Here is a 15,053-nt window from a genome sequence, read left to right as displayed (position 1 = left end):
CAACTATACTCCAATAAAAATAAAGAAACTAAACCAAAAAATATATAAAATAACTAAAAGTGATGCAGACTTGGGCAGTTTGCATTTGCTTCGTTAACTTCTGTCTCAGTGATTTCTTCCCTTGTCCTTGGTAAGGTCTCCCTTAAAAGTGTGTTTTACTGTGTTTCTCTATAAGCCACTCCCCACCTTGTTTTCTCACAACCAAATTTCCTGATGAAGTCCCAGGCTTCCCTTCCCCACTTCCTCACCTCCTATTCATCCCTCAGCCCACCTGGATCTGGCTCTTGTTCTGCAGAAAGAGCTTTCCAAAGGTCACTAGTTGCCAAAGACAATGGGCACTGCTCCTTCCATGTCTTGCCTCACCTTTCCATGACATTTGACACTGCTCTCCATTCCTTCCTTCTCGAAATTCAACTCCCTTGGCTTTTGTGACCCTGCTCTCCTGGCCCCTTTTACTTCTCTGGCCACCCCTTCTCAGTCTTCTCCCACTAGCCTCTCACATGGTGGCCTATACCAGGGTTCAGCCTTTCCTTGCTCTCCCTGGGACGTGTCATCCACACCTACGGATTCTTCGCAAAAATTAAACTTTTATCCCCAGCCCAGATCATTCTGCTGAACTCTGGGCCCATATGTCCGGCTGCCCTCAGGTGCCTCAAACACGGTCCAAATTGAACTCTTGTTTTCAACCAAAACTGCTCCTTTTCATGTCACCGCCATCTCTCTACACCTTAGCCAGAAGCCTGGGATTCATTCTCAATGTCTCCCTTTCCCTCAAATCCCACATCCACTAAGGATTTTACAAACTGACATCAAACTATACCTTTAGATGCCAGCCCCTTCTTTCCATCCCAATAGTCAGTGTTTTAGTTCCTCATCTCGTGCCTAGACTTTTGCAGTACTCTGGTCACCCTCCAGAATGATGCCTGAGAGGTCTTTCTAAAAGCACGGAACCCACTTAAGGGATCTCCTACTTCGTAAAGAAATGCTTTCGGGTTAGCTTCAGGGCGGAGGTTACTCCTAGAAACTGGGCAAAACCGGAAGGCGGCGACTATGCAGCAAAGAAGTCCTAGACCGAGGGGTTAAATCAGGCCAGTCCAGGCAGCATCCCCTACGCCTGGATGACTGGTCTGGGCCTCGCGGACTGCTCGCAGCTCTCAGGGAAAAAGGCTTCGGTGCGACTCCCCGCCGCCAGGTGAGTCCAGCCAACGCGCGGGCGTTGGGGCAGAAGAGCGGCCGCCAGGGGGCGGAGTCAGCCCGCCCCGCCCTACTCGCGCGCCTGCGGGCCAGCCTCCGGTCACGTGACGGAGGCGCAGGTGAGCGCCGCTTCCGGGGTCGGGAGAGCGCATCGCGGCCGGCTCCGGCTTTCACTCGGTTGGGTGTGCGGGAGACTATGGCGTCCTCCTCGGTCCCGCCGGCCACTGTATCGACGCCGACAGCGGCTTCCGGCACAGGTTTCGGCTTCGCTTCCAAAACCAAGAAGAAGCATTTCGTGCAGCAGAAGGTGAAGGTGTTCCGGGCGGCCGACCCGCTGATGGGCGTGTTCCTGTGGGGCGTAGCCCACTCGGTGAGACCCGGCCCCGGCCCCGGCCTCGCGGAGGCCCTGTCCGAACCCCTCAGCTCCTCCGGGCTTGTCTGTTTCCAGGCTCCCGCCTCCGGAGCCCCTAGCGCTGCCACTTTTCCCCCAGGCTGTCCTGGTCCCTGCCCACCTACCCTCAGGTGTTTCACCCAGCGTACTTTCTCGCTCTAGACCTTTTTTTTTTTTTTTTTTTTTTTTTTTAACGTAGACTTTTGTCTCTCCCTCCATCCGTTACTCCTCTACTCTGGTTCCATCTTCCCCAACTGAAATCCAGCTCCCTGCCTCCTTCCAGTCAGTTCCAGCCTCAGGCCACGGAGACCGGCCGGGACCCGGCTCCGTCTGGAAGGACATTAGGGAGAGTAGCTCTTCTGGCTTGGTGGTGGTGAGGTCTCCGGTGAGAGTGTAAGTGTAGAAGGGGAGCGGAGAGGGTGACTTGATGAAGGGAATCGTTCACTTTTCCTTTGCACCTTGCTTTACAGCCGCCGTCAGTGACGTTGGAACCTTGGCTTTGGGGGAAGCTCCAGGCTTCCTGGACCTTCTAATCCTGCATGTCCCTTCCTTTCCCTTCCAGAGGTACAGCATTTCAGAGAAACTACCCCAGCCTGAGCCTAGTGGTTGCACTTACTCAGCACTTAATGTATGTAAGCCTTTGGTCTTAATTGCAACCCATTGTTGGCTGGAGTAATGGTATTTGGTGTAAGTGGGGGTCATCTTTGACCAAAGAGCTGGCTCAGGAGCTCTGGTCATGGCGACATTATGGTGGTGAACTTTAGAATCAGGGAACTGCTGTAGATGGTTGGCCTGGGAATCCGGAGGAGGCCAAAAGAGGCCGGCGCATCTACCTTCCTGAGGATACCTCAGGTGAAGGAAGCACAGCCATTGCTCCCCTTCCCTCACATCTGGATTGGAGGGATGTAGTGACCTTGAATATGACAGGCAATGTTTAAAAAAAATTTTTTTTTAATTTATTTAGTTTTGGCTGTGTTGGGTCTTCGTTGCTGCCCGCGGGCTTTCTCTAGTTGCGGGAGCAGGGGCTACTTTTCGTTGCTGTGCGCGGGCTTCTCATTGCGGTGGCTTCTCTTGTTGCGGGGCACAGGCTCTAGGCATGCGGGCTTCAGCAGTTGTGGCACGCGGGCTCAGTAGTTGTGGCGCACAGGCTTAGTTGCTCCCCTGCACGTGAGATCTTTCTGGACCAGAGGTCGAACCCGTGTCCCCTGCATTGGCAGGCGGATTCTCAACCACTGCACCATCAGGGAAGCCCCCAAGCAATATTTTAAAAACTCAACTTCCTTGAAACATTATAGTCATGGTAGTGCTGTGGAGGTGGAAGGGGATGAGGAGGAATACAGTGTTTGTCACATTTTTATCTGTGGCTTAGAAAGTCATCTGGGGGTGTGTCAGCTCCCTTTTGCATTTGTGGCTCTGTGGACTGCTCCCAGCTCAGTCTAAGGCACTTGGTGTGGGCAAGGCTGATGGAGGTGGGCTGCCTCTGTTGACTCATCCATCCATTCCTTTGGGAAACTTAAGAAGGAGGGTTTTCCTTTGGTAAGGATTGGGGAATTACACATAAGACCTGCCTCAGCTTCCCTAGGTATATATACTTTAGCCCCAATACCCCACCCTCCAGCCAGCACACATTTACTTCAAGGGTCTGGAATGGAGAAATTCCTTGAACATATGTCTTAGTGATGATTCAGCCTGCTTAACAGCAGGTGGCGAGGAGGGGGCATGAAGAACTGTAGCTGAATTTTAGGCTGGGATTGTCTAGTGGCTTTTTTTTCCCCCCCCTCTGGAGGAATATGTTCTGTCCTCCTTTTCTACTGAGAATGAGAGGAGTTGGTTTTTCATTGCAGTGTATGGGATTTAGGTTAGACTACACTTCATAACCTCTGTCGAATGATCAAGTAAGGATAGGCAAGGCATCTGTTTATTCAGTTAATAAACACTTCAGGACCACTGTGGGCCAAATATTGTGCTAGCTAGGCACCTGAGTGATGCAGACGACTAGAACTGGTCCTTAACAGAGCTCACAACCCAGGTGGGGAACTCACGTAAACTAGAGGTTAGAGTCAAGTGATAAGGGTGCGTGAAAGATACTGTGGCAACAGTGGGGAGAAAGCACATCTCCTGGGCGTTTCTTAGTGCAGGATCCCCCTTTCCACCCTGAATTAGCAGACTGCTGATTCTTGGGGCTGAGGAGAGCATGTGATGCTTGCATCCTTTGGGCTGTGGGTTGGCTTGACTTCAGTGAACAGATGCCTAATGAGCTCATATCCTTTGCCTGCCTGCATTCCCTCTGAAATCAGCTGTTTTTCTTTTACCTTACCTAGGCAGGTGGGGACCTAGTACAGAGAACTGGGTCAGAGTGGTCTGGAAGGACTGGTCCTGTTTGTAAGGAGATGCCTCCTTTGGGATATGGGCATTTCATTCTAGCTGCTGTCGACCCCTCAGAGTCCCCTTAACTCTCCTTGTACTTTGAAAATGCCTTTTGTTTCCAGTGGAGCATGGAACTGTTTGTCTTGAATGTCTTGAGTCTGCTGAGGGTCTTTGTTTTCTCTAGAATTTGTCACAGCTTTAAAAAATAGTCCAGAGTTGCTTACAGAGTTTGCCTAATATAAAATGACTGTTGTGAGCCTGAAGTTCCACGGGGGCAGGAGTGTGAGGGGCTGTATGCAAGGGTTGCTTACTGCAGGCCTTGGGCAGCAGAAGATGGCAGACACATACTCTCACCTTTGTCAAGCATATGCATAACCAGCGTTTTTAAGGGAATGAGGTTTGATTTGCCCTTCTCTGACTCTTGCCCAGACACAGTGTATAAGTAGCTCTCCACACCCCTACTCACTGCCTTCCTGTTCTTGTTTTGGCTTATCAGATCAATGAGCTCAGCCAGGTGCCTCCCCCGGTGATGCTGCTGCCAGATGACTTTAAGGCCAGCTCCAAGATCAAGGTCAACAATCACCTTTTCCGCAGGTATGTGGGAATCCCCACCCTTCTCATGTCAACCTTCCTAGAAGAGAGAATAAATAATTTTAAGAGTTAAGATTGAATGAGTTGAAGGTTTTAGATTTAGAAGGCAACTTACAAGTTGTTATTGTATTGTCTAACCTTCCTTCCAATGCAGAAATTCAGTATTTTGTAAAGAAACCACTAAAATGATTTCCAATGTTCCTTACACCCTTATCTATGTGTACTGGTTTACCTCTCCTCTAGCCTGGAGATTCACAAAGTAATAAATACATTTAGATGCCTTTACCATTAGTTTCTGAGAGGGACTCCCTGAAAGAAATACCTGAGTCCTGTAAGCCCTCCTAGTATCAGAAGATGCCATTCAAGACCTGTTGCTTATTTAGGGATGTCTCTGACTTGCTTGAGATTTGGGAAATGCTGCTGTTTGGATGGGCAGTAGATTGTGGTTCTACTTAAGCCGCTTACCAGTTATGTGACTTCAGCAGGTCACTCAGCTACCCCGAGCCAGTCTCTCTTTCTGTACAGTGGGAATAATACACCTTTAAAGGACCTCACAAGGGTTTTATGAGAATCAAGTAAGGTAATATGTGTGAAGGTGCTTTATAAAGTGTCAAGCCCTACATAAATATAAGGTAATATTGTTACTTTGTTTCTTATCTTGAAAACCCCTGTTGCAGGGAAAATCTGCCCAGTCATTTCAAGTTCAAGGAGTACTGTCCCCAGGTCTTCAGGAACCTGCGTGATCGATTTGGTATTGATGACCAGGATTACTTGGTGAGAGTCCATTGGGTGAGGATAGTCCTTTCTCCCTAACAGCTGGGGAATCTGTGGGACAGTCATGTTTGGAGAAATGAGGGCCTTCACAGGTATTCTTTACTATTTTGTGGTCACAGGCATCTAAAAAATCTGAAGAAAGCTATAAACCCTGTCCTTGGGGGGAAATGTAGATACATTAAAAATTTTGCTTTCAATTTCATTTAGTCCATATATGGACACCAAATTTAGAACCCTTGCTCATCCTCTTACGTCAAGATTTTATCCACTTTCAGGTGTGTTCAGTTGGCCACTGTCCTAGGCTTGCATCTCCATATAAAGGGGAGGAAAAGAGCTTCTAGCCTATTTTGTGTCCCCAGGTGTCCCTTACCCGAAGTCCCCCGAGTGAAAGTGAAGGCAGTGATGGTCGCTTCCTTATCTCCTATGATCGTACTCTGGTCATCAAAGAAGTATCCAGTGAGGACATTGCTGACATGCATAGCAACCTCTCCAACTACCATCAGGTCGGGTCTCTCTCCAGCCTCGTTCTTCCCCTCTCTACTCATAACTCAGCTCCAGAGCACTTGGGAGACTTCCTATCCCTCTTCCTCCCTATAGCCCATTTTGCTCCCCAAGAAGCATTTGACATCATACTTTTGAAAACAAGGCATTTCAAAAAGAGAGCCTCTGCATGCCGATTTGTGTTTGATTAAATAGAAGAGTTCGTGTTCCTTCTCATTTGGCACTTCTAATCTAAAACCGCTGTGAATTGATAGATACGTAAATGGTACATGTATAGCAAAGTATAAACTTTAGACTAAGTCAGAATTAGATGAAGTGTTAACACCAAATGTACTATCAGGAATAAATGCAGTTTGGGGAGAAAACCAGGATAAGTGCACAATCGGGATAGATTGGAGGAGAGAAGCCATGATCATATCCAGCCCTAGGTGGGATTAGGGAAACTATTCTATCCGATCAGATGAATTTGGAATGTGAAGTTTCTGGACTATTTTGGGAGTAAAAACATGCCTGAATACCTTTCTACTGAAGAAAAATCTCACCAAAATCAATGAGCAAGGAATAAATGAAAGATTCTAAAAGAGTTTTTGGTTATTCAACAAATATTGGATGTCTGTTGTTATTAGGTCTTATGTTAGGCAGTAGAGAAAGAGGTGAATGAAATGGCCATGGCCCTTGAGTTTCTCTTGTTCTAATGGCAGAGACCAGTAAGCTAGCGTTAGTTAGCACACAGCAAGCTGCGTGCAAGGAGTAAAGGTATCTAGGGGATGCTCTGGGGTGGCAGAGGAAGACCATCCCAACTCACCTGGGGCAAGAGGTGCACTTGCAAGAGGTGCTCAAAGAGAGTTTTTTAGAGGGAGTATCCTAGAAGTTGATTCTTGCATGACTAGTAGGGACCAGCCATTGGACAAGGAGGAAGAGAGCACTCTAGGCAAAGGAAAACAGCACTTGTAAAGGCACAGAGCCATGAGAGAGCTTGGTGTTGTGGAACTGCAAGAAATTCAGTGTGGCTGGGATACGGTATTGTGGAAAAACAGTTAGGCAGGAGCCAGGCTGTGAGGGTTTTATAAACCACACAAAGAGTTTGGGCTTTATCCTGAAGGTGGTTTGCAGGGGAGTGATATATATGTTATTTAGAAATATCCCTGTGTCAGCATTTTAGAGAATGGATTGCAGGAGGGAAATACTGAGAGTGGAGATACCAGTTAGGAGGTAATTGTAATAGTCCAGGTGAGAAATGACAAGGGCCTGGAGGGATGATGCAGTGGAGATGGAAAGGAAGACCTTTGGGAGAATTGTGAGAATTAAGGCAGAAGCGCTCCAAATTCCTGCTTAGGGATAACCGGGTGCCCAGTGACCAACAGTTGGGAAGCAGAAAAAGAAACAGGTTTTTGGAGAAGACAGTTCGGATTTTGGCATGTCGAGTTTGTGGTTTCTTCAGTTCATGCAGATATAGATGTCCCGTAAGTGGTTGGGGTATGGAGTTTGGGAAAGAGGACTAGATTAGAAGTCTAGATTTCAGAACTATAGGTGAGTAGATGGTAATTATCGCCATGAATGTATTATATCGGTTTGGCCAAAAAGTTCATTCGGGTTTAAGATGATGGACGTGTCGAGTGAAATGAAAAGAAGGTTGAGGAAAGAACCTTCTGGAGCAAGAAAAGAGCCCATAAAGGAGACTATGAGTTGTCTGACGCCTTTTTTTTTTTTTTAATGTGATTGCTAAGTTTAATTCAGCAGCTATACACACTCCTGCCTTGTAAAAATAACAGAATGCTCCTCTCAAAGTTAGGTAGAGACGTGAGCACAAGTTTGCTGTTTTTAATACAGCTCTACAAAAAAGTTAGCACCAAATGCACATAAAAGAAGTTTTAAGACTTAATAAAAATACAGACTGGGGACTTCCCTGGTGGCGCAGTGGTTGGGAGTCCGCCTGCCGATGTGGGGGCGCGGGTTCGTGCCCCGGTCCAGGAGGATCCCACATGCCGCGGAGCGGCTGGGCCCGTGAACCATGGCCGCTGAGCCTGCGCGTCCGGAGCCTGTGCTCCACAACGGGAGAGGCCACAGCAGTGAGAGGCCCGCGTACCGCAAAAAAAAAAAAAAAAAAAAAAAAAAATACAGACTACTAACTTCTCAATACAGCTTGGAGGCTGAGAACAGGATGCTAAGAGTTAATGAAACTTCCAAATACAGGCAGTCCCCAATGTATAGAGCATTTTCCAAATGCAGATGGCCTCCCCCATCAGGTTCAAAGGAGCAAAACCTTTTTCTTCTTCTGCTCCTCCCAGTGACCAGACTACCCTGGCTCTCTAAAGCCATGCCCACGGCCCCAAGGAGGGAAGATGGGAACAAAAGTAAGGCCGTGTGCTCACTGCTGCCCAGAGGCTCTGCTATGGTTGTGTTTTCCTCCTTCCCGCAGGCCTCTATCCCCAGCTCTGCCCCAGAAGTCCCTGCCAGGGGACAGATCTAGAGACCTCTTCCCCTGATGTGGCTGACGGTGAGGCTGAGACTGAAGCCCCAGGGGCCAGCACCATGGCAGGGTCTTTTTGGCGAGAGTTGTCAGATGCTTTTAATGATTTATGCCCTACTGCATTCCACACAGGATTTGAGGATAGAGAGGAGTGGTGTGATGGGAGCTCAGGGTGAAGAGAGTTTTAAGGAGAGGCTGGTCAGTAGTATCAAGTGCCAGCCAGTTGAAATATGATGATGACCAGATACCCATGAGATTGGCAACTGCGGGATTTGAGGCAGTGAGGAGGAGAGACATTTCAGAGGAGAAATGAGGGTATAATCTGATTTCAGTCGTTTGAGAGAGAGGCAGTGGACTCATGGCTGACTAATTTTCTGAGAAGGTTGGCTATGAAGAGAAGTAGGCAGCAACACTGAGGGAGATGGTAGCATTGAAAGAGGAATTTTTTTTAAGAATCCAGATTATAGGCCATCTTGCAAACATTTTTACTGTGGGAGTCTAGCCCACAAAAGATCATTGGTCTAGATCAGTGGTCCCCAACCTTTTTGGCACCAGGGACCGGTTTCGTGGAAGACAAATTTTTCCACTGACCGGAGCTGGGGCCGGGGGCGGGGGATAGTTCAGGCGGTAATGCGAGCGATGGCAAGCTCGCCCGCCGCTCACCTCCTGCGTGCGGCCCGCTTCCTAACAGGCTGAGGACTGGTACCAGTCCGCAGCCCGCGAGCTGGGGACCCCTGGTCTAGATAAAATCATTTTGTTGATGTAATTTCTACTACTGGTTCTGTGACTACTTGCGTATAAAGAGGGATAATAACACGTACCTTTCCCCATCTCAAAGAATAATAAAGACGACAGGAGAGATGGTGCTTTAAATTTGAGAGACATTATACACACGGGATAAGTGAAGGGAGATGATGGTTCAGAAACTGCATGGATACCAGGGGCATCTTTAGAAAGTCCCCACACCACTTCGGACCTTCTGTAGCCTCTACTTGAATCCCTATGGAACAGTAGCATTTGAATTCCCATCCCTGAGCTGCTCAGCCTCTTCCCCTTCCTTCCTCCCTTCCACCCCAGTACATTGTGAAGTGCCATGGCAACACACTGCTGCCCCAGTTCCTGGGGATGTACCGGGTTAGCGTGGACAACGAAGACAGCTACATGCTTGTGATGCGCAACATGTTTAGCCACCGTCTCCCTGTGCACAGGAAGTATGACCTCAAGGTAAGGAGAGGAGGTGAGGGCTGAAGGGGAGGCTCCTGATGACCTGAGGGTGGGGAATGGCCAGGGAGGGCACTGGATGATCCATTTTAAAGGAAAGAAGGCTGTGGGTTTGAGGACTTGCCCTAGGAGCTGGGTTCTGACTGTTCTTTTAGCCACTTCTGCTGACTTTGTGTTTGGGTCTCTCCACAGGGCTCCCTAGTGTCCCGGGAAGCCAGCGATAAGGAGAAGGTGATATAATTTTAGATGATAGGGTGAGGGATGGGGGAGGGCAGGTCAAAGGGACCTTTTTTTGGGGGGGGGGTTGGTGCTGTCAATGTGGATGTTTATTTATTTATTTATATATTTATTTCATCGTTACTGGAGTATAATTGCTTTACAATGGTGTGTTAGTTTCTGCTTTATAACAAAGTGAATCAGTTATACATATACATATGTTCCCATATCTCTTCCCTCTTGCGTCTCCCTCCCTCCCACCCTGCCTATCCCACCCCTCTAGGTGGTCACAAAGCACCGAGCTGATCTCCCTGTGCTATGCGGCTGCTTCCCACTGGCTATCTATTTTACGTTTGGTAGTGTATATATGTCCATGCCACTCTCTAGCTTTGTCACAGCTTACCCTTCCCCCTCCCCATATCCCCAAGTCCATTCTCTAGTAGGTCTGTGTCTTTATTCCTGTCTTACCCCTAGGTTCTTCATGACAAATTTTTTTTCTTAAATTCCATATATATGTGTTAGCATACGGTTATTGTCTTTCTCTTTCTGACTTACTTCACTCTGTATTACAGACTCTGGGTCCATCCACCTCATTACAAATAGCTCAATTTCGTTTCTTTTTATGGCTGAGTAATATTCCATTGTATATATGTTCCACATCTTCTTTATCCATTCATCCAATGATGGACACTTAGGTTGTTTCCATCTCCGGGCTATTGTAAATAGAGCTGCAATGAACATTTTGGTCAAAGGGACCTTCTTGGGATAAAGAGGTAGGGATCCCCAGCTATTTATTCTTATCTTAAACCACCAAAAAGAAGAGAGATGTAGACTTTTCCTGATCCAGGGATTGTTTGGAAGGGGCAGTGGGAAGAACTTCTTTGTCACTGGCATGGGTTAGTCCATGTGGAAGGTTTGGGGATGTGTGAAAATGTCAGACTTCAAGAGCAAAATGCTTACCAGCCGCCTCCCATACTGAGCTCCGTTTTCAAGCAGCTGTTTTTGCTTCAGAAGAAGAAAGAAAAGTCAGAATGGAGGTTCTGGACTGAAACCATAGGCAGAAAGTAGTGGGATGTGATTTGGGGTACAGCCACAGTGGCTGAGTCTGGGGAAGCCACCAGAGGTAAGAACAGGCTCTGGGCAGCATCCTAGCATGAAGTCAGATGAGAGATGGGCTGTAAATCTGTCTCCCCTAGACACCCCAGAGTCAGAGACAAAGCCCTACATAGAGCAGGGTTTTCTGAGAGTGTGGGGTAAGGGCTGTATTCCCAAGATGTCCCTTTACCTATTCTCAGGTTAAAGAATTGCCCACCCTTAAGGATATGGACTTTCTCAACAAGAACCAGAAAGTTTATATTGCTGAAGAGGAGAAGAAGGTCTTTCTAGAGAAGCTAAAGAGAGATGTGGAGGTGATGGTTGGGGTGCTGTGGGAAATGGCTTGGTTTCCCTTTTTCGCTCCCCACAGGGAAGTTGCCCATTCAGAATACGAGGGAACTCCTCCCCTTCCCTTTGGGTTCTCTGCATGTCGGGGAGTTGGGTGTGAGTCATGAAAATCCTCTAGAGGTGACTTAATGGAGGGGGGTGGCTGGCTTGAGCTAAAAGAATGATCTTAGATACCCAGGACAATTAGGTAATAAAGGGCAATGGTATACTCCCAACCCTCAATTTTTACACTTCTTTTCCCCAGGAGGGCCCCAGAAATTCAGGGATGGAGGTATAAGGGTGGTACCTGGGAGTGGAGAGGGAGATCTGGGGCTTCTGATTTGTCAGTGGGGTCTCAGTTCCTAGTACAGCTGAAGATCATGGACTACAGCCTTCTGCTGGGCATCCACGACATCATTCGCGGTTCTGAACCGGAGGAGGAGGGGCCTGTGCGGGAGGAGGAGTCAGAGGGGGATGGGGACTGTGCCCTGACCGGACCTCCTGCTCTGGTGGGCTCCTATGGCACTTCCCCTGAGGGTATCGGCGGCTACATCCATTCCCACCGGCCCCTGGGCCCTGGAGAGTTTGAATCCTTCATTGATGTCTATGCCATCCGGAGTGCTGAGGGTGAGAAAGAGCCTGGAAATTTTAAGGGTGGGGAGGGTGGTCCCTGGAGGACAGAGACCAGGGTGGTGGGTGGAGAGGCTGTTCAGCTTTTCAAAACAGATCTGACTGGTTCCTGGGGAGAGGGAATTGGGACTGTACTTGCTCTTCATTGCTGGTCTCTCTCCCCAGGGGCCCCTCAGAAGGAGGTGTATTTCATGGGCCTCATTGACATCCTGACACAGTATGATGCCAAGAAGAAAGCAGCTCATGCAGCCAAAACTGTCAAGCACGGGGTGAGGGTTCTCTAAAGCCTTTCCTTTCTTGTCTTGACTATTCAAGAGCCTCTTGTGCCAGAGCAGTGGGGTGGCAGAAGGATGAAGGGTTGGGTGTGGAAATGATCTGGAGTGGAACTGAGAGTGGGGAGTCGGGGAGGGGTGCGGGGCCTGACACCATGTTCCATACCTCCTCTCACAGGCGGGGGCAGAGATTTCTACTGTCCATCCTGAGCAGTATGCTAAGCGATTCCTGGATTTTATTACCAACATCTTTGCCTAAGAGACTGCCTGACTCCATGGTGACTGCTGCTGTGTGTTCCAGGTGGTGGGGTTCTGAGAGGCTTGGGGGAATTGTGGATATTCTGGCCACTACTTCTGCTCTTTCTCTTTTGCTAACTTCAGGCTACAGGCTTCTTCCATCCAAATAACTCATTCTTGTTGAGTAGGCTCTTCCTGGCCCTCAGAAATACATTGTCCTCTCTCCTCTTCCTTTCCTTCTCCCTTCCCCTCCAACAAGTCTGCTTGCTTCATTAGAGTGTTACTGTTGACTCTCTCCCAAGTGCCTTGATCTTTGTAAAATGTCCTGTTGTTTCCATAACATAGGAGGAGCTGGGGGAAGGGTGTTGTTTGCCATCTTCAGGACCTGACTGGACAGATGGACCTGGCTCAAGCTGCTACTCTGGATGCACTTTCCTGTGTGGGATGAACTAAGAGTGTCTGAATTTTGCTGATAACTTTATAGAGCTCAGTGTGGCACACTTCCTTCCCGGTAGGCACTGGGATGGAAGATTTTAAAAATACTAACAGATGTGGGTGCAGGCATGCACACATACGATGGGATATGGCCAATCTTAATGCGGCTGGGGTGGAGAATGGTGGGCGGGCTGGCAGCTCATGGAGGTGGGACCTCTGAGGACTCTTGTGATTATGCAGGGAATTGGAGGTCTCTGTTGAGGGTTGACTACTCTCCAGTCTCTTCCCTCACTCCACGTTCACCCCCACCAGAGATGGCCACAGTGTTGAATCCTGGGTGAAGGTGTTTGACTGTTGCTGCTCTTCACCAGGACCTCACATCCCTCCTGGAGCTGGAACCCTTCATTGGGGGTGTGGCCAGTTCTGGAGGCTGGGAGGATGAGCCAGGGGTATAAGGTTCACTCCCCATGTTAAATTTCCTTTCTTCATGTCTAGCCACCCCTAAGGTTTTAGACCCAGCAGATGGGAATATCTCTACCTGGGTTAACCCTGGTTATTTCAAGAGAACGGAAGTCTCACGTGTGGGAACCTCCGCTACTCCCTGGAAGTGTGCCCCTAGCGTACTTCCCCTCTCCTTCCCAAACCCTTTTTCCAGTTGGATTTGTTATTCTGTTCGTCTTATACTGCTACTGTGTCTCTCAGGGGACAGATGGCTGCCTTTGTCATCTTCACTCTCCACCCCCAGAGAGGAGTCAGAGCCATAACCCGGCCCCCTCCAAAGATAGTTAATACGTGATATTCTCAGAATGTAGCAGACCCTGATGAGCTGAGATAGTGTACTCCCTTCCCCACAATGCCCTTGGGGCTCAGGCAGCCATTCTTCTTGTGATCCTACATCTCCCCTGAGGCTTCTGCACTTCTCTAAAACATAAAGATGGGCACCAGCGAGTGGCCTGTGGGGTACAAAGACTCTTGCTCTGTATCTGCGTGGACTGATCTGTCTCACAGGAAGTCATGAGGTCATAAAGGAGAATTCCTCCTGCCCCTCCATCTTCTGCTCCAAAGGAAGTGACACGAGGAGTCCCTAGTTAAGGATTAGAGTCCCTATAATATGTTCCTGTCAGGAGGCTGATGGATCTTTTTTATTCCAACCATCTACCTTTCCCCTGTTGAATGCAATAAAACTCCATGACACCAGCAACTGTTGTTCTTTAGAAATGGGTTTTCTGACCATGTGGCTGATGTATCATAAGCATTATGGTCTTCTTCATTTGTTGCTTCTGTTTTCTTTCATCTTTTTTGTTTTATTAATTAATAAAAAAGATCTTGTGTATTTACTCCCGTTGCTGTCACTATATAGAAAATAAATTATTGAATCCAGATTCCTTCACAGAAATGCCTCTTCTTTCCCTCTTGCTATTTTGGAAGCCTGGGCTTAGGGATGCAGAGACCAGATGAAGAATTCTGATTGGTCTTTAAGGTGTTGGGTCCCTAAGGATGTGGGTTTCAAGATAGATGGCTGTGAATTTAAAAAGGTGTTGAGTGTGCATGGGAATGGAAAACATTCCCCAATTTTGTGGGAGTTAGCTATAGGGGGGCCAGGGACAGCTGAGATTATGTGACCCTCCCTCTTCCCCCAGGGTTCTGGGCTAAATCACACTCCCAGCTCTGTAAAGGTGAGCACCAAGCACACATGAGCTAAAGGAGAAGGAATTCAGTGTTCGCGCAGGCTTCCTGGAAAGAAGTCCTCTGTCTGGAGGGCAGGAAGAGTACAGCAGGGTCCTGGGAAAGTAAAGAAGAAAGTGACCAACCATCCAGATGGAGAGGGAGTAAAGAGAAGGGGGTGGATTATCAGAAGTTGCTGCCAGTCTGGGATATCCATCCGGTACTGCTGGCTGAGGAGGTCTTTTGGCTGGTGGAAAAACCTGGCTTGATGTGGCCCCAGGGAAGTGAGTTGGACTGGGGGCGGAGATTGCTCTGATGTGGGAAGCAGAAGAGAGAAGAGCTTTTTTTTTTTTTTTTTCTTTGAGAGTTTTTAACTCTATTTCAACCATAGACTTGATACTACCATCACTCCAAGGCATTAAAAAAAATGTATTAATTTCTCATTCTGCACCAGCCTCAGTATCCCTGTTTGTGTAAAGAGAAAAATCAGAGACACTTAACCAGTACCCATCTGGGAGCAGGTTTTGCGGGGTCACAGAAGGTAACAATCTGGGAAAAGGCAAGCGATGAGGCAGGGGATTGAAATGGTTTAGTCCTGGACTTATTTTTTAGAACCAATGCTTTTTACTATGACTCTTCTTCCTACCCCATATTCCTCAAAGGCCTT

The 15,053-nt window shown here is 48.1% G+C and overlaps 1 protein-coding gene across 2 annotated transcripts; it reads left to right on the top strand.

The window, feature by feature from the left end:
* The first annotated feature begins 1,304 nt into the window (after positions 1-1,304).
* PIP4K2C (phosphatidylinositol-5-phosphate 4-kinase type 2 gamma) lies at positions 1,305-14,068 on the top strand. Of its 2 annotated transcripts, none has more exons than XM_060112078.1 (11): positions 1,305-1,564; positions 4,449-4,546; positions 5,221-5,317; positions 5,677-5,820; positions 9,366-9,512; positions 9,702-9,740; positions 11,021-11,134; positions 11,507-11,774; positions 11,943-12,046; positions 12,228-12,327; positions 12,632-14,068. In XM_060112078.1, exons 1-10 carry the CDS (start codon positions 1,391-1,393, stop codon positions 12,306-12,308), a joined length of 1,266 nt encoding a protein of 421 aa, XP_059968061.1. In that variant the 5' UTR covers positions 1,305-1,390; the 3' UTR covers positions 12,309-12,327; positions 12,632-14,068. The 2 variants fall into 2 exon arrangements, with proteins under 2 accessions (XP_059968061.1, XP_059968062.1); XM_060112079.1 differs by having other exon boundaries at positions 12,228-12,339.
* The last annotated feature ends 985 nt before the right edge of the window (positions 14,069-15,053 follow it).

The sequence above is a fragment of the Mesoplodon densirostris genome, chromosome 11 (assembly GCF_025265405.1).
Source record: "Mesoplodon densirostris isolate mMesDen1 chromosome 11, mMesDen1 primary haplotype, whole genome shotgun sequence".
Classification (NCBI taxonomy): Eukaryota; Metazoa; Chordata; class Mammalia; order Artiodactyla; family Ziphiidae; genus Mesoplodon; species Mesoplodon densirostris.
Note: the sequence above shows the minus strand (reverse complement) of the source record. Positions and strands in the feature narration are given on the sequence as shown.